The sequence below is a fragment of the Strix uralensis genome, chromosome 6 (assembly GCF_047716275.1).
Source record: "Strix uralensis isolate ZFMK-TIS-50842 chromosome 6, bStrUra1, whole genome shotgun sequence".
Lineage (NCBI taxonomy): Eukaryota > Metazoa > Chordata > Aves > Strigiformes > Strigidae > Strix > Strix uralensis.
In genome coordinates, this window is record NC_133977.1 from 22,006,411 (window position 1) to 22,025,971 (window position 19,561).

Here is a 19,561-nt window from a genome sequence, read left to right on the forward strand (position 1 = left end):
AAGGAACCAAGTAGCAGATCAAATAATTTGTTCATGAAAAAAACAGAAGGATGAAACTAGAGGTCTAATCCTGAGGTAAGCAGGCCTGACTTCCATGTGCTGCAGGCACGTTCAGCAGTCTACAGACTGCAGCTCCTCTGCTCAGTATTTATTACATAAGTTTGATGCTTTTTTAGTATTGATTCATGTTTCACCAAAAACACAACAGGAGATTCATGAGTTGAAGGAGCTGATACATTTTCTTCTGTCTGGTTGCCAAGACACAGTGGGCGCATGCCACCCAGTGTAGCCCAAGTAGCACAAAGACCGAGAGGACGCAAGGAGCAACTTCAGGTCTTTCGTCCTTCTCTTCCAAGGCTATTCAGTGTGCTTCTTGAGCAGAAGTTAAAATCTACTTACAAGACTCCCAAAATGTTCATACCTAAGGTGGCAAACCAGCCGGTATACAATTGAAATGCTCAATTTCAGCCATTTCAAAGCAGCCACAAAATCATTTCCTCTAAGAGTACATCAAATATATGCTAATTGTTGTTAATAATAATATTAATCAATGAATGATACATGATAGGCTAAATGCATAAAAAATAAACATCACTCCTCACCAAGGAAATCAGAACCACTGGGAGATTGCTGCATGGGAAAGAAAACTCTGGGACAAGACTGAATCTGCTGCCTAGAACAAGGTAGGCCATATGAGAAGATTCCAGCGCTAAATGAAAGAGCGAGAAAATAGGAAGTCCCTTGAAAGTAAACACTCAAGTGGCAAGTTAGTTTTGGATCATTACTGTGGGACCTCCCGCTGAAAGGAGCCTCTGCAGGAGACAGAAGTGTTTCTGATGTCACCGAAAGAGGAGTAAGCCGCTGACCTGCACATTTCCTGAATTAAAACATAAGCTTTTTTTACCCATGATGTCATCATCTGTCTTATAAATGGATTCTTCAGGAATAGGTTGGCTGCACACTTTGCGTGCCTTTACAATGCATAATTTGATCCACCAGGGTCAGGGACAACTCAGCTCCCCGAGCCCTTTGCCACTCTGTGTGAATGGAGGCAAGCAAGCTTCAACCAACAAAGCTTGATCCTTTAGTATTTCTTTTACGTATTTATTGTGCCACAGGATTTTACTAGGAGCTTATGGATTTGGAAATCATATCACGAGGATAATTTTCTGTCAATAATGGAAAGGAGGTATTTGCTTTAGAAAGAAAAGCTCTGAATGCCTGACTGGACCCACCCTGTGCTGGGCTGTGGAATACCATACATTTCTGTGCAGACGGGGGCACAAGCTCTGAGAACGTTTTGGGAGGAGGCAGCTGTGGTCAAAAACCAGATCTGAAAGCTAGACATTGAGACCGCTGTTGAAAAGAGACAGCCAGTGACATCTAGAACGATGTGATCCACGTTAGCAGCTTGCTGGGCGGGATGATCAGTTATAACACTGACATACATCCCAGCAGGGAAACGTGTTTTGACTGCAGATGTAGCCTTTCTCAGAGAATTGTTTCACGATCCCACGTAAAATGTTACGTGCAGCTAATGCTCAGCACATGCCCATGCTTGGCTGAATGCCCTCACCTCCATCACTCTGAAGAAACATTAGTTTCTCAGGATTACTTCTTGTTTGGGATTTTTCCCTCAATAAGAAATGGATCTCTGACTAAACACAGGATTAAGTCTGCAACACTGAAGGCCATCCAGAAGATCACAGAGTGAAAATCCCTCTAAATTCCAGAGCAACTAACATTTATTTTCCCAGTAGCCATTCTCTCATTTGAAAATGGTGTGGGGAAATAAAGCCTTGCTTCCCTTCCAAACCACAGGACTCCAGATTCCTTGGAAGTTGCAGGGAGAACCAATGTAGTTTGTTAAAAAAAAGCTTTTTTCTTTAGCCAGGGTGGAATCAGAGCTCCCCAAGTGACTGGACTACAGTGTAGTCTCTTTCTCACAGATGGTTAGAGTCCCCATTCCTGATGACATAATGAACAACTTTAGCTGCTGTCTGTCCTCTGACTAGCAAGTAGGTCAGATATCCTCCAAATACTGACCTTTTGTGAGATCAAACTGAGGACTTTCTGATCCAGACACCATCCTGAGTTGATTACACATCTCCTTTGTTGCTCTGCTTGCTGGTTTACACTTATTACACTTATGTTATAAATTACAGTAGGATTACATTACTTATTAGCTTTCTATTATTTTTATTGCTTCAAGAAGGTATTCAGGTTCCTGTCTGTATGCTATCACCAGTGCATCCTCTGAGTGGTGCAGGCTGTGGTCACCCCCATGCACCTCTGCAGTACTGGTTGCAACACCGTGACCTCCAGTAGGCTGATAGTGCTACAAGTAAGGCTTCCCATGCTCTGAACAGTACTCTATCTCAGATGCGCTCCCACCGGATTACACTGCCATCTACTGTGATAATCAGACGTCTAAAACGACAGGTAGAAATAACAATTTTCACAGGTTCTGTTCACCATCTGAGAACCAATAAAAACCTGAACAGCAGCGTTGCAAACTGGTATTAGACTGTGCCACATGCAAAGACTACTCTTCGCATCAAACTTTTTGGTGTTACAGACATGCCAAAACAAGCTTCCTAATCCACGCTTTCATGGTTTTTACCTGTCCAAACATTTGTTTCAGCAGACAGGAGATTTCTTTGCTTTGGGTTTATTTTCTACTACTATCTTACCTAGTTTCTCCCATACAGGAAAGAGAAATTACAGTACCTGCAATGCAATTTTGTATCTGGACCAACTCCCAAGATAAGCAAAGGAAGCTTAAAGTGGTGATAGAAAAAAAAGAGAAAAAAAAAAAACGAACAAAACCACAAAAACCAACCTCCACATAATTCTAGGAATGCCAGAACGAATGAAACCTAGTTTCCAATAAATAAAGGGAGTTGTCTTATGGTGTCTAATAAAGCCTTGACTCTATTTCAAGCTCTTTCCACAGCTGGGAAGTTCCCAATGCAGATTCTCCTATTTTCAATACAGGCAGAATTCACAGTGCAGCTTTGCTCTGAGCAGACTCTCAGCCTTCCCTTTTCACAGACCTTGCCAGAACTTCATATCAGGAAAACCTCTACTTCTGTCACACATCAGTTAAAATGGAAAAGCAATTCACAGAACAGGGTAAGAGAACACAGTGAAAGCTTCTATTTAAAGGAGTGCTGAGTTTGTGTGTTAAGAAGGCCCCAAGCTCCAACTGCCTCTGTGCTGCTACCAGCCATGCTCCCAGCCTGGTTCCCACCTCCAGCACTCCCATTTACATTGAGGCAGGTGGCGCCGAGCTCTCTGACATCCAAAGAAGAGCAGAACAATTAGCAAAACACTGAAATGGGGCAAAGCTAATACCTTGTAACATTTTACACAATCAAGACAAAGGTCAGACAAAAATCCTTACCTGTAACTATGCCATAATTTGGAGGTTCAATGACAGCTCCGTAGAACTGAATGATGTTTTTGTGACTGAGCACACTGAGTATTTCTGCCTGTTGAAAACAAGCAAACAAGTTAGACAATTAAGAATGGGGCATTTACTATGACAGTTTATTTTATACCCAAGCAGGTATATACATATATATAATGTCATATATAAACACACACACACACGTATCTAAGAAAGACTGTTCACAAATGCTTGACATTTGAAAACCTTGTAAGAGTTTGGCAGATGAATGCTTTGTATGTTTGGGAAAAAAAAAATTTAAAATTTCCAGACTCTTCTCTCATGGCCAAGGCACAGATGTAAAAGCTAAGTCTTTGGAAAAACTGAAGGCCTTGGAAAACTTTGTTCAAAGAAAGAGCTGGGATTTTTGGCAGAGTTGCAGCAGTCCTATCCAGAATTTGTGTTTATGCACAAAGTACTATGGGTTCAGCAAGTCCAGCGCTTCAGGCTGTTAGAGCATACCATGCACACACAGCTCCATCCAATGTTTACTGGAAACGTGGAGTCTCCAGGCATGCGCTGTAGAGTCTGATTGAATATGCACAGCAAGCATGCTTGGGATTGTCAAATGGCCAGCAGTGCAGTTGAAACTGTTCCTCAGGATAGACTGCAGATGTTTGGAAATTCTGGAAGAATATACAAAACCTTCAAACTCCACTTGAACAATGCTTCTAGGTTTGAGAAAGAGAATGCAAGACAATGAGAACGTAGTCACAGAAACGAAGATATACAGTCCCTGCAATTTCTGAGAAAAAAGGTCAGATATCTCCTTCAAGGCCTCTCAACAGTTTCACCTCTGTAGTATATTAAAATACTCGAGAGATTTTAGACATATTTTTACACAAATATACATATTATGCAAATACAGCTATATATTTTTCTCTACAGCAATCCACTTTGAGATTATGTTAACTCAGTACCAGCCAAGAGCATGAACAAAATCACAATTAATTCCTCTGAACTTATCAAAAGTATCTGATGCAACAGATCCCTTCTCGGATCCCTTGACTGGCCGTAGGAGTGTTGCTGTTTACCTGGAGATGAGACTTGCTACATTTGCATAACTGCATGATTACAGATAAATGCATCAGATGGCTCAATTTTTTCAGTTGTTATTTAAAGCCTTTTCTGAGTAACTTCAACACAGTTTTGAATTAAGACCTTTACCTTTGGCTAATGCACCGACATTTACACATATTCAATTAAAGCTTTAACTACAGCTTTGAACTGAACTTAACTTGGGTCGCACTAGTTCTTCATACTGCTTAGCCTGCTCAGCAAGGGAAACAGTGTTACCGTGAAGTGAGTAATCTTTTTTCACAATACCAGAAAAGTAATTTTTAAGTGTATGCTGTTTTCAGCAAATCATACTGCAAACTGACTCACCTACTAGTCCACAAAACAATTTAATTAGCAGCTATCTAAGCAAATGTGGGAAGACTCACCTGCAGGTAAACAGAAACACTCCTACTGCTAGTCAAGGGATCCAAGAAGGGATCTGTCAGATCAGCGAGGGATCTGTCAGCAGAAGCAGCTCTGCCCTCCAGCTGCAGTGCCACCAGCCTCCCAAGGCAGGGGACTCTAGGAGCAGCAGCACTGCCCGTTTCACAAGCGGTGCCTCCAACCTCCTTCAGTAGCCTGGAGGATGCAGATGACAGCCTACTCATTCAAAACTCCATCTCCATGGGCTAGCAAACCCAAGACCCCGATATTTCAAGAACTCTTGCATTATGTTTCTGTCTTCTTTAGGAAGTATTAAATTGGTGAATGTCCTCTAATTCCTAGCAGCATTACTGACAGATAACCAGGAGACCTAATACACCTTGACTGCCTACTGAATATTGTTAGAAATGAGACAGGAATACCAGGCCACAAACATTAGACAAGCTATCTAGACCATCTTTTCTTGAACACCTCGGTCAAGAGGAGTGGAATAAAACCTCTTGTACAATACTTAAAAATCCATATCTTCAAACACTGTGCACACCATCTGCTGATGTTTACAATACATGTACCTCAACACATCATTAGAATTAAATCAACTGGTCTCACATTTAACTTTCCCATGGCATAATGTATTTAGGTCCCAGCTACAGGAGTAGTCCTACATGAATCTTTTTTAAGAATGATTAAAAATGCCACATGATGAACACATCCAAGTGCCATACTTCCCTATTCCACTATAGCAATGTGCAGAACCCAGCGACTGCCCACTGTCTCACACAAGATGCTGCTGTAAAAGCCCATCAGAGTCATGCGACAACAGGAGGGGCTGTGCTGCAGCACCAGCAAACCCAGGCCTACCAATCACCCAGTGCTGCCATGAAATGGACAACAAGCAAGATAAGAGCACCAGGCCAAGAGACGAGTCCTTTACTGCCACAGGCATACTGACACTCAGTGCTTTTAGTATTTGGAGATTCAGAAATAATTATTTTCTAAGATTATCTTATTTACAGTGTATTACACACTAAGATCACATTCCAGGAGTATGAAGAAATGCTGTGTTGACCATAGCTAATACCATCATCTTCACACTGATGTTCATACTCTAAACTGCGATTTAACAGACACCAAGGCAAGCTTCCATCTAAGAATAAGGAAAGGCACCTACTAATTGCCCACAGATATCCCAAATTAAGAACTGGGGGGGAAAAATTGCCAACTCTTTCTAAGGACCATTACTTCTGAAAGAAATCCTTTCTAAACACTTTTAATCACTCTGCTGTTGTTAGCACTAGCGATTCTAGACTATTCCTTTCATGTTTTGCTCTTTTCAGTTGCTGTAGATCAGCTGTGAACTCTATTAGCCAATTTAAAGACACTTATTCCTTACAGTGAGAACAAGATGCAAGTCAATCCACATCTTTGAAGCTTTTGTACTTTTTTTTGACAAGAAGGTGCCATATTTCAATAGAAAACTGACTTTCAGATAGCAAATTACAAAGTTAAAGACCAGTATTTCAAAGGTCTCTTAGGCACTTACAAGAATATTTAGAATCACCTTCAAGCATCAAACTCATGCTTAAATCCAAAATGCCTAAATGCTTGGAAGAAAATCCTGCCTCTGAAGAAGCCAGCCCTCACTGGCCTGGGCATGACACACTTCCCTCAGTAAAGCTGCTATCTATCCTATGCAACTTAAATGAGCATCAATTTCCTTCCTAAAGCCATGGTGATAACAAGTAACAAGTCTTCAATTACTTCATTACATTACTTTTTTTGTGTGAAAGACAGGATTTTATTTTTTTTTAGTGTTGGATCAAAGCAGAACTAGAGGGAGCTCAGCTGAAGGAAAGACACAACCCAAACACATAAATACAAACACCTTGGACATAACAGACACAGACACACAAGGTGACTGCAATAGAGTGGAATATTATGCTTAGTCTCATGATAAGCTTGGTCACAGCCTGGCACTTATCATCAAACCATGTTAAAGCCGTTCACCCTGTACGTACACCACAGGTATGGGTGAAATTATGTCCCTCTCTCAAGCCCTGCTGAAGGGAGTTACAGACTAGATGCCATTCCTTGAGCACAAAGGGATTTAGAAGTCTGAACAAACCTAATCCACTGTTTACCTAATTCAACCACTATCACAAAATACAAGGTCAGAGCAAATTACACTGAAAACATTTTAATTTAATTTTCACTTACCAGCTCCTGTAACCTTACCGTAAATCAAACCCAATTAATAAGACAACTACAGTATAAGACTTAGGAACTCAGGTAATCCCTCACCGTACAAACTAATTGTGTCCTATGAACCATGGTGTGGATCACAGTGCTTAAGGGGTAATTTATTTTTATGCCTGTTTAATCTCTGCTTATTGACATATAAGAAAATGTCAATTACATCATCTATGACTGACATCACCCTACAGCTGCCTCTAGACCTGCTAGTACTGCTCTTAACTTTCTAGTACAAACAACTATGCATGAATAATTGCATCTTTGGTATTTTCAGCAGGTAAAACCAGGGTCCTCCTCTAGGCCTTGTCTGTGTTCAGCAATTACTGGACAGAAACCACCAAAACAGATTGAAGTGTGGCCAGCAGCAGATGGGGTCAAAGCAAGCTACCTGGACAGTGTGGTCTCGTTATGAGCAGCACAAGCCTCAGCTCACTGGGATGACACAAGTCCTAGCTTGCTTTTGCTCCGTCCTGTGCCAGTGCAGCAAGAGCAGCAAACACAGCTTAGCTCTGATGAGATCTTCAAGGTCGGTGCTGACTGCAGATGTGGGTAATGGCCACCTGATGCTGAGCTGGCATTACTTGGGAACACAGACAAGGCCCTATCGTCAGATCTCTAATTGCAGCCGCAAAGGCAGTAAGGATGTGGACGGAGGCACTTTGCATACAGCTGTGTTGTTGCCTGCCAGCTACTCACACCAGTCGCAGCTGCTCTTGTTAGAGCTCCCTATCCCAAGGCAGCTAAAGTTAGAAAAGACCAAACGACTCAGCATATTTTAGTTACTCTGGTTCTCCCTGGAAATACTCTAGGAAGTTGTTACGCTCACATTTGTAGTCAAGAAAAGTGATCAAGGGTTTGGGCTAGCAGCCTATTCCAGCAGCACAGCTGGATCTGCAAAAGAACATCTGTTTGCAGTTTTTTCAGTATCAAGACTTTTTTGCTTGAGTCCAGGCAAACTGGGCCCACAAGCAACTTAACTACCATTTCTTCCAGGTGCCTTTGGAGCAGCTGGCTAGAAAGGAAAAAGTACTGCCATCATTCCACCCTGGTCTGAGCACGCTGGTTTAGGATTAGCATGGGAAATAGCTGCAGCCCCTTGTGAGACCATCGGGTCAGCCAGCAGCCAACTGACTCTCCTGTTAATAAATCAGTTAATTGCACAGCAAGAGGCACCTTCGCTCCATGCAAAATTACAGGATTAGATGTGGTTAGCTACCTAAGGAATCCAATTAACACAACTTCCTTAACTGCCTTGTAATATTTATTATTACACTGTGCAATAGTTTATTTACTTTTCCAAAGAAACATTTGCCATGTTTATTAAGGAGATATTTAGACACACTTAAGGCAGCTTTGAAAATATTTTTTTTTCCCTAAGTCTTGTAGCATTTCAAAGGCTTTGACCTTTTCATGTTCTTGTGAGAGCTGCAACTTAGCTACTCTCAGGGGGTTTTACAGTCTAATAAAAGGGCAGCTGGAACAGGCCCGCTGATGTTTTATTAAAATTGTTCTATTAGTGACAACCACATACAAAAAAAGATATAGAATGCTAACACAAATCAATCCCAAACCTTTACTTCCAGATGCCTGCTCAAAAATACAGTCTGCGTTCATTTCCAGTGTCTCAGGAATGCTCTCCTGTGAATTCACTGATGTCTAATAAGGGATGATGTCTCTCATAATACACTAGTTTCACTAGGTAAACAAACCCGAAACATTTCACAGATGCAATACTAAGACAATCAGCATCTAAAGCTACAGTTCAGCTACAAAACACTAGTAAAATACACATCTTAAGAATCCTACAGGCTTAGGATTTTTTATTTTAACATAATGCTAACAAATCATTAAGCCAAAAAAAATCTGCACACTTTTTCACAAGATATTTATGTATTATATGCTTTAACATAAATGTTATACAGCCACATGATGATTCTTTTTAAATGGTTACCGTTTTGATAGAAGCCAAAAATTACCCACAGCAGGTAATTTTTACTACTTCCTTGATGCTGTCCTCCTGAAAGTTAAACTGAATACAATTCTTAATGAGCAGGATATGGAAACAGTTTATGTAATTTAGCTCTTTCTGGATTATTAACATGCCATACTCTTAGACAACTACCATTTTATCATTGCTAACAAATGATCCTCTCAATATGCAATAAATAAAGGGATATTTAAAGAATTTTAGAAATAAAAAACTACTAATAAGGATTATACAGGTGGGAAGTTACACAATTATTACAGTTTCAAACATTAAAATGAAAATCAAGCAGATACAAAATAAAAATTGAGGACTTTGCCTACTGTTTTGTCTGTTCTCAAAGTTTTGTAAGAAAAAAAACAAAACACAAAGGTTTTGTGCTTTGGGGTCCCCAAGAAGAAAACTAACAATAAACAAAGCACACTGATTATCCAGTTCAGGGAATGTTTGTTAAACCTATTAAACTGTCTTTGATATTAACAATGCAAAAGAAAAACCACACCAACATGGCAAAGCCAATGAATCCTCAGTGAGATCTTTTAACTGCAAATAAGCAGAATTACCATGTGCTTTGATGAATGCTGTGGGTGCTCTCCCAGCACAAATGCGTTACCACCTCTTTCAAAAGGCAATCACAGTTCTTAAAACTACAGTTGCGTATCACTTAAAGCTGTTCTGTTTTAGTAGTCATTTCAAGGATAACTTATCCCATATAAAAAGTTATTTTCTATAGCCCATTAACAAGTTAAAACTCTGTCAGCATTTGTTATGTCTTAGAAGACAGCCGTATATATTCAGTTATAGGGAAACTGTTTCATAAACCACACTGAAGAGTTCAATTACATTCTCAGATTGATGCCACCAGCACTTCTGTAAATAACAGAATTAAATTCTCATAAGTACACCTACAATGACATACAAAACAGGTACTTAAAAGCACTTTGATTGAGCAAATATTTCAAAGCATCAAATTTGCATCCAAAATTCTGTCCTATACTGTTACAAATCCCAGAGATTAAAAGTAGAAATATAAAGGAAACTAATAAATACTCACTGCTATATAATCATCTTAGTATTTTAAATCCACTGTTTTATATCACCACACAATCTCATTTTTCGAAATAAAGTGGTAGAAACACACATTTTAAATACCTTGTAGTGACTTTTAGGTTGCAATCTTGAAGAAAGAGAAAAAAAAGATACGTCAATTCTGTTAAACTGTCATAACGTATCATGCTGAAGGAAAATGGACTTAAATTTATTATGTGCTGTTACAGGTTCGCTCCATCTTACGTAATTTACTTTAAAATATTTCATTTGCATCATGCAGTAGCAGATGTGCACGAGCATTTTTGGAGATAAAGAACACCGTAGGGCATGTTAGTAGTAAAATGTATTGGATATTGACCATTTGAAAAGAAAACCGAGTTTTATACTCTACTGTAATTTTTTTATAGCAACCTTTGCACATAACTTGGCAGTTTTAAGGATAATTTGAAGGCTATGGGATTAGAAGTACTATCTGGTGAATTCAGAACAAGCCCATCAAAACACTGCAAAGGCTTGCTCAGCTCATGGAAAGCAGGCTGGTCCCTCCACAAATCACAGGGAGATTTGCCCTTGTGATGTGGCAGCAAACCCTCTGCCTTATGCAGTAAGAGGGAGTTAGATCAAGCTAACTGGATCGATCCTGCCACTGACATACATCGGCCCAGTACGATAACCACATGGAGCCCACACAGCAGTAACACAGCAATTGCAGGATCATGGTGTTGGTCTTTCTCATAATGGGGGTAAAAATCTTGTCACGAGTGAGAGAAGAGGAAGTTAACAGAAGCTGCAGCATTTAGGATAAAACTAAGCAAGTGCACTTTCTGCAGAAAATCCCTACAGAAGGTTTAATAAGCTTGAAAACAACATTTTGAGTTAAAACTACACTGCCATTTACCAAAAGGCAAAAAACAGTACAAAGATCATAGACAAATAAGTCATTTTCACAGAGATTTCAACTTGAAATCCACAATGTCCAAACACATCCCACAGGAGCATCATGTTCTGTAGCATACAGCTTGAGATTATATCAGCATTTAATATTAAGATACCTGATAAAGGAGATCTGCCAAGAACAAGAGGAGTAGTTTGGATTTCACTAGTGTTATTCAGAGTTAGTAAACCCCTTCAAAACACAAACTATGTATTTGTAATGGTGAAAGAGCTTAGAAATGGGCAATATCATGCAATATTATAAATATTTCATTCAGGCAGATTGAGAGTAAGAAACTGCCTCCAGCTGCAAAGCAATACCAGCAATTGAATAGAAACAATAGATGAGTGGACTAAACAGCAGGTTTGAAATACCTGAGCTCCCCCACAGCACTTTATTTTCAGCAATCATCATTTCTTTTCTCAACATTGTGAAATTTTCCGATTTACTCCCAATCATTTTGAACACAAACATCCTTTGACTATAGAGTACAGCAACAAAACTCACAACATCTCTAAAATATAAGGGAATGACAAAATGTGAAACTTTCTGACTCCCTGCTCACTCCACAGGTGAGCAGGTATCATGGCTAATATGCAACACCTTAAACTTTCCAGACCCAACAAATGGAAAAATATCCAAGGAAATTATTTCTGAGATCAAAGTCACTGTAAGTCTCATGAGCACCTTGTTGGAAAGACATTTGAGTACAACAGTGATGCGCAAAACCAATCCCCTCGCAAGGAGTCTCTTGCAGTGGTTAGGAGCAACAGAAAATAATGTCAAAGAAATGGTATCTAGAGAAAGGCCATGTCCTCCAGCTACAGCAGTGATTTTTCTGAGGTCTGTAGAGCATCAGTAATGAATCTAGATAACTCAGAAGAACAAGTCTAATCTCATTATCCAGCCGCTTTTGCTGAACTATTAGCACAGACTCCAACAGAGGCAGCAGCAGCTATACTCATGGATCCTGATCCACATCTCTAAAGCAGCTATGATCTTTCCACTGAAGTATTTTCTCAAACTTGATCACGAAAATTGTAATTTAACCAAGGAGAAAAATCATCATGTTCTTGATGAGCACTCACTTTAAGCCTGTCTTAGAGGAGATAAACCCAACCTACTGTAGCTAACAATAGGGACAGCACTTGATGGCAACCCCTCTTATTGGAAATCCAGTGATTAGTATACTTCCAGAAAATGTTCCTCAACCAGACAGGCTGAGCCCACCCTCATGAAAACAGCACATCACAAGATGTGTTGCCTTCCTGTTATATGTTAACAACAACAGCTTGGGGACCATGTAGGGTTTTGCATTCCACACAGGCTATCAGAGCTCTGTAGAAGGCTTTCTCCAATTATAACTCAAAAATTACCTGCCCCTGAAGAAAAGCAAAGTATTGCTCCCTACCCAGAGACCACCCACTTTAAAAAGACACAAAACTTTGAGCACAGAAATTCTGGCTATGACCAGCTGGCACAAAAGAAAGGAGAGAAAGCAGCTGCCAACTACAGATGTTCTTCCGCTGGAGCGTCCTGAGAGTCCTCCATGGATGAGAAGCATTTTTCATGCCACATTTACCTATGCCATCACACAAGATCACAAAATCCGGGGTTTTCAAGAAAATGAGTTGTCACCATAATCTGAATCTCTGACTGCCGTGCATTAGCTGAATGCATTATCTGCATGATGCACACCATGGTTTTATGTGCAAAGGTCCAAATAATCCACCGTGAACCATGGTGAAGTTTTCACCATGAATCTGCTTCCAGTTTTGGTTTTACCATGTGTTAGTGACAGATCACGTTCCTTCCTGAAACCAGTGCAGCAAGCTGTCTCTGACTTACCAAGTCTTCTTTCTGTTTACCATGATGTAAGCAGTGAGCATCCTTCCTCACATTACAGCCAGATCTCCCTTTCACCTTGCTGAGGTTGCCAAGAAGAGTCTCTGGGAACACAGGACTCCCAAGTCCACCAAAATCTGACTTGTATCTTCTCCAACTAAGTAGGACTGCCCTTCAGCCAGGACTATGCCATCAAGCAATAGCCAGAACAACAGAATTCACAGGAGCTCTCTGGCTATGTCCGCACTACCACCTAGACCACTATGGATCAGTCTCCATTTCCAGCAAAACTCAAGTTTCAGGACATAAATTCCTTACCTGCCTTTCAGAATAGTTACTCTTCTTTGTCAAAGATTGAAAATTGTATTTCACTTAGAAACTTGGCTCAAATGCTACCCCTACTGGGTAGCAATGGTCAAGAAATGAAACTAGACAAAACTCCTGAAATTTCGAGCTTTTAGCTTTATGCAACATAGATCCACTGTTTATTTTTTCTTGGGATTCTTCAGGCTACCTCACGGTAGCTCAATCTTTTTCCATTAAGACTAAAAATTTTCAAATAAAACAATGGCTAAGATAAAAACCTTAGAGGAAAACTAGCAATATTTAAAAATTGGTTTTAGTGTTATAAAAACACATTTATTAGTATTACTGTACCATATTTTCTGACAAGTAACTTCAGTTTTTCCTCTTCTTCTCTTTAATTTCTTGCACGCAGAACTCCTTATCTAGACTTCTTTATAGCTATCTGCTTACATATGTCAATAGCAACTATTTAATTTGTAATCCTTGTTATAAAAAAAATGGTTTCAGAAAAGAAAATCTTTATTTATAAATTATGTTGACATCATATCTATGTAAGAATACAAGTGGTCAGCCTCAAAATATATTGTTTAAAAAACAATAACTTGAATACCAGTATTTCTGAACTCTGTAGAAAGTGGAAATCTAGAAGAACCTATCTAGAAGAGTGACACAGACTAATCAGAGAGTGACCTGGTATCCTATGAAGGTGGTGGCTTTAAGTTTCACGAACAGCAGACTTACAAGGAGCAGAAAACTCACACAGTTTTTGTACCACCACAGGATAGCAAATTAAGCCAAAAGTCTGACTTTGTCACTGCTCTTCTCCAACCAAAAGGCAATTCCAAGCCAGTTCCTTCCCCAAAGTTACGACAGAATGACCAGAGGTACCGTAATCTCTACTCATGTCTGTGCTGCAACCTTGGCTCTGCAGTTCAAACCCACCAGAAAGAAAAAAACTGAATAATGAGCCAAACTAAGAATGTGAAGCCTGAGACCTGCTCCAATACCTTTGCAGTGGTTTGGTGTAACAGAGTACATGTAAACCAGGAGCATTTCTTCTAAGGAGAGTTGGAAATGTGGAAAAATCACAGCATCATGCATGCCATTAATTCTCATTCTCCAACATGTACAAAAATGTTTCTGAGAACTGCTCTATCTCACACACATGAACAGACAAAAATTTCTAAAAGAATACGGATGTAGAAAAAGTGGTAAAGAGAAGACAGTTGAAAGCAAAAATAACAGTACAGCAATAATGCTCCACAACATAACCACAGTTTAGGGCAAACATGTGAAGGGAAAGAACATCTTGCAACCACATTCAGCTTTGACATTTCTCCGTTCGTGAGTTTCTACTTCTACACCAGTAATTGGCACCTTCAGACTTAATTTGAATTTTCTCTTTCATCATTTTATTAGAAAAATACCAGACACATCAAAAATAAATAGGAGGAACATCACATACATACCCCAATGGGGAATTAAAAACATTTAAAAGGCCAGTTATAAAATGGAGATCATCTATTTTGTGATTACAAAACAATTGACTTGCACTACTTCCTCTATCGCCCTGCACTGTGCTTCCTGAGGACCTGCAATAAATGAAACGGCAAAGAGGAAGCAGGAACGCTGTATTACATGAGCGCACAGGAACTTCAGGACTGGGCTCAGGTCATGCAGCATACCAACAAAACCGCTCTGCCATGGGCTGTACCTGAAAAGCTGAAGAGAAGGCATTGTGCTGCAGCTAATGACAATTCCAGTCTGAATCTGAGCGCAGAAGAAAGAATTTGCATCTCTTCCTATTCTAGCAATGCCCGTAGTCTTGCACAATTACTGTTTCATTTATGCTTCGAGTGTGATAGATTAGATTGGCAATGTTCTCTACAATGAGCTGAGCTCACAAGCTGGATCCAGGGCCCAGGAACTGTATGAGAAATAAAGACATTTCCTACAAAGCAAAAATAAAATCATACTCTACTTCACCAAAATTTTGAGAAAACCAAGCATTTCAATGACGCATCTCTAATGTTAGGTGCCTACATTCAAAAATGATCTTGCTAGTGCTTCAAGTTCTCCATTCCTCACTCCCATTACTCCCAAACTACAAAAAAAGCAAAACTCTTTTTTCTGAAAAGGAAATCTTGAGGAACAGAGATCTTAAGCCTTTAAAAGTGTCCTGCGTCTTTTCATGTCCTCACTGTTTAGTTTAGACTAACATACCTTTATTATTGTGTATGAATAAAAAGAAAGCACAAGGTATAATAGCCTTCTGAAAATACTGCTCTTTTGTTCAAAGTCTCTACTCAATTCAGAATTTTGATGGGTTGAAGTAAATGGTGGTGCTAGAATAATACTGAAGTTGTAGAATTCAAATCACAATTCTTCCAAATATACAGCTTCTTTAAAATGAGAGGAAGTAAAATACCTCATTCTTTTAACAGCTGTATACAGGGATGGATTTTCACAATGATGAACAGCCTAATCAGGTGAAGAATCCTCAACTGAAAGCTCACAAAGGGACCCCTCTATCCCTTCTCCATTTTTTTCATTTCCACTTTTTCCCTTGAAAGGGCTGTCTCACTGGAGAACCTGAAGAGTGAAAGATTTTAAAGTACAGGACTGAAATCCATCAAACCCAGGATTGTGGTCCAAACCCAACCAGCTGTCAAACCCAGAGATACGAATGTATGCTCACTTCTGCCTAATAAAATTTGAATCAAACACTTTGCATCTGATTCTCCATGTGAGCTTTTATGCAAACTTCTAAAGTGCAAGGAATCCTGGGGTGGAAGAGCTATTCTGAGAGCTTTCACATAGTTCATGTAATTAGGGAAACCACTTCCTTTGATTGTAAGTGTTCAAAACAGCTGAATTTCTTCTTTCAAAGGAACTCTGTGATTTGGGTCATCTCTTTTACTTGCTCTTTCATGTTTCTCAAGATGAGAGGTGAGACTGTAGAGCACATTATTTAGAAAAAAAAAGATTCCACTTTTTGTTTTAGGGATTGAACTCGGACTATTCAAAAGGTTGTCATTTGGAAATCTTTCTTTCCCTCCCTCTGTTTCCTTCCTTTTCTGATAAGCTCTTCAGTGGCTCCAGCGAACATAGTCCAAAATGCCAATTTAAACCTAAGGGAAAACTGAAATATGGTACATAAAGGAAAAGGGACTCTCATTTTCCTTTGTACGGTTGTGGCTGAATATGTAATCATAAAGGAGCTCTAGCTGCAGGATCTCAGTCCCCATGTCACGTTTACTTTTTTAATGGTTCTAAACACTGACCAAGCAAAAAGGCAGAAATACAGATTTTAAAAGACAAACAAAGCAGCTGCCCTAGTCTTTGAAATGGATCTGCAGGTTTTTTCCTTCCCAAAAAGGGAACTCAGGTCACAGTTTCAAGGCAACAACCATGTCACTAGAACTAACAGCTGATGCCAGTGTCATTACAGAATCAAGTGTCACTTGCCCTGAATTTCTTGAGCCAGGCACCCTGTTAGTACTGTTACTCTACATTCGTCTCTGTAACAGCTGTAACAGGCAGGGAATATCTCCCTTCTCACAGTATAGCACAGAAACACAGTAAAGAAAAGGCAGGAAGTTTCATACTGCAGATTTCAAATTTATTAAGTAACAACAGTATACTTGTTTACCCTGGGAGGGCCAAGCTTTATTCCCAGTCAGTGAAAAATCGCAGGACTCCTTCCAGAATTGCAGTGCTAACAGGGAAGTGGTTTGCAACAGGAAAAGAGTAAACCACTTGGGGACACAGTGCCAGAAACCACATTACTGCCAACTTCTGCACAGGGCAGATGAGACACTGGCTTTGAGAGAAGACTTTACAATACAGACTTTGGAAAAATACATAAACAACCGAAAAAGCAAAAGTTAAGAGCAGAACTCCAAAATGCACGGTCCTAACGAGTGGGGTTCTAGATCTTGTACTTGCCTTTAGGGCCCTCGCAAACTCTTACAGGGGGTACTAGCAAGGCAATGTGATTTTCAGCCATCTGTTGCTACATACTTACATCACATGCAGCACCTCAGTATACACAGACACATCGCAAAGAGGTCAAAGTTAAAAGCTTTGTCCTTGGTTTGGGAGATTAAAAGTACACAGTTCACCAAAAAGGAAAACCACCAATCACTACGTATCAGTCATCATCTTTGACAGGACTGACTCAAATGCATCTGACATTACTAAAATTCAGGTTACTATATGATTAGACAAAAAGTGATTTCTGTGCTTTTCGCCCTCTAACTGCACACAGGCACGCACTACATTTTCTCTGCTCTGCGATTCTTCCAAGGAAGAGGAAAAGATACTCTCTTGGAAAATGTTACTCACTCACTCAAGGGTGCAGCAACTAGATTATTTTAACAAGTTTCCAGAACAACCACCTACTTGCCTCTCCTATCTTGCCCCTGCCAGACAAAAATTTGCAGAGAGCCTCAGCTTTCATGGAAAAGCCGACACCCGCCCAGCCTGCCTGCCCGTCTTTTGTTTTTTCCACCTTCTGAAAACGAACTTTGTACAAAGCAACTGCATATTGTCTTCTTGTGTCTACCAATAGCTTCCTCACTTGTCCTACAGCAGCTCAAGGGTTTTTACAAACCATGCTTATTTTTGATGTAGCTACTGGAAACTCACATGCCTGACACACAAAACTCACAGCTATGTGGTCAGGTGGGTATCACAACGTGATTTTTTTCTCTCCGCTGCTTACAACATTTAGCCATAAGGAACCTCAATTTTCAGAAGTTTTGGAGTAAAACAATTGAGCAACCAAAGGCAGAAGAAAAGTGGAAGACATGTGTTGCTGTCCCCTTTCAGTGACATCCAGGGGCCAGGCACTACTTCTCCAAGGAGGTGCAGTCGTAGGGGGGCCCCTCCTGAGTGTGCAAGAGGCTGCCCCACTCTCGGGCCATCAGGCAGCCGAGCTGCAGAGGGGACCGAGGAGGCCCAGAAACGGCCACTGTTACTTGAGTCACCCAGTTTCCCAGTGGCGCTGGCTTTCCTAAATAAGAGTTATGCAGAACGTAGATTCACTAAACATTCATCTAATAAATGAACCTGGATTTGCAAATAGGATTCTTCCCCAGTAGCTGAACTGCAACAAATGAAACACATTAAAAAAGACAAACAGGGCAGTTTGGAGGCAGCTGGATTAGAAGAGCAGTTCTATATCTGCCCTTATTGGCCACATCTCCCCATCATGTTAGTGCAATTAACTGAGTATGAGAAAAAGAGTTAATGCTGAAGCTGTTCTCTTGGCTCCTCTGCAGCCTCCAGCTAACATAAACAGGTCTGAATGTTTCCTTGTGACTGTTTACATTGTCCTCTTAAAAAGGAAACTTTCTCTATCAGCACCTTAATAAGTGGCAATAGGTAAATGTGAAATAACTTTTACAGTCTTAGTTGTATCATTACAATGAAAAAGATTGATTTTGATGCTTCCCTTAAAGTTAGGATATCTATTTTTATATTTTTTTCTTCAACTTTGTTTTTAATGAAATCTTGCGCCCCAGACCCTTACACAAAAGGGTCAAAAATTAAGGGGGGGGGGGGGGGGGGGGGGGGGAAGAAAAAAGGCAAGTAAAGGAGGGCATGTCTAGTCCTATCAAGTGTTTTATTGCCTTCTTAAGAGGACAAAACATATTGTTCAAAATTCCATTGCTACCATGTGCATGGCAAGTAGTTTGGGGTCCCCAACCAAAGACTCTGGACCCCATGCTCAGCTTTGAATACGCCTGTAAAAAATGGCCTCTAGGAGACTGACGGTCCCAGACTCAGATCACATCAACTCCAGCACAGATCCCTGACTTCATCTGAACCATCACATACGAGTGCAACAAGCCAGAAACTTTAGATTTAAATAATACTTCCACACACCTCAACAGCAACTCCGGTATTGTAAGAAACAAAAATTTGTCATTCTATATGCTGCAGTGAGTATAAATTATTTAATTAGAGTCCCCAGGGACTGCAGCACCAACAGATTTCAATGTGGGTGACAGACATTTAAATTGTCAGCTCTCCCTCAAGCACTCAAGACTTAAACGTGCAATCACTTACCATACTCTAAAGTTACCACTAGATCTCACCTGCTGTAACCTTAAGAAAACTATATAGTTAGACAAATGTACAGCCAAGACTAACTTGGATCAACCCTCAATTGCTTGCAACAGCCTAAACCACCACCTTGAGAGAAAAGGACCTCTTCCATATCCATGAGACTTCTACAGCAAAGCTTCAGGACAGCTTAAACATCCAAAAATACCATTTTGCAGTTGAT

The 19,561-nt window shown here is 40.1% G+C and overlaps 1 protein-coding gene across 3 annotated transcripts in view; it reads right to left on the reverse strand.

The window, feature by feature from the left end:
- Positions 1-19,561, reverse strand: part of MAP3K20 (mitogen-activated protein kinase kinase kinase 20) — a 92,119-nt gene that overhangs the window by 58,061 nt on the left and 14,497 nt on the right. For all 3 annotated transcript variants that reach the window (XM_074873199.1, XM_074873197.1, XM_074873200.1), the window contains exon 3: positions 3,407-3,494. In XM_074873199.1, the coding sequence (XP_074729300.1) occupies positions 3,407-3,494 (88 nt within the window). The remainder of the gene's footprint in view (positions 1-3,406; positions 3,495-19,561) is intronic.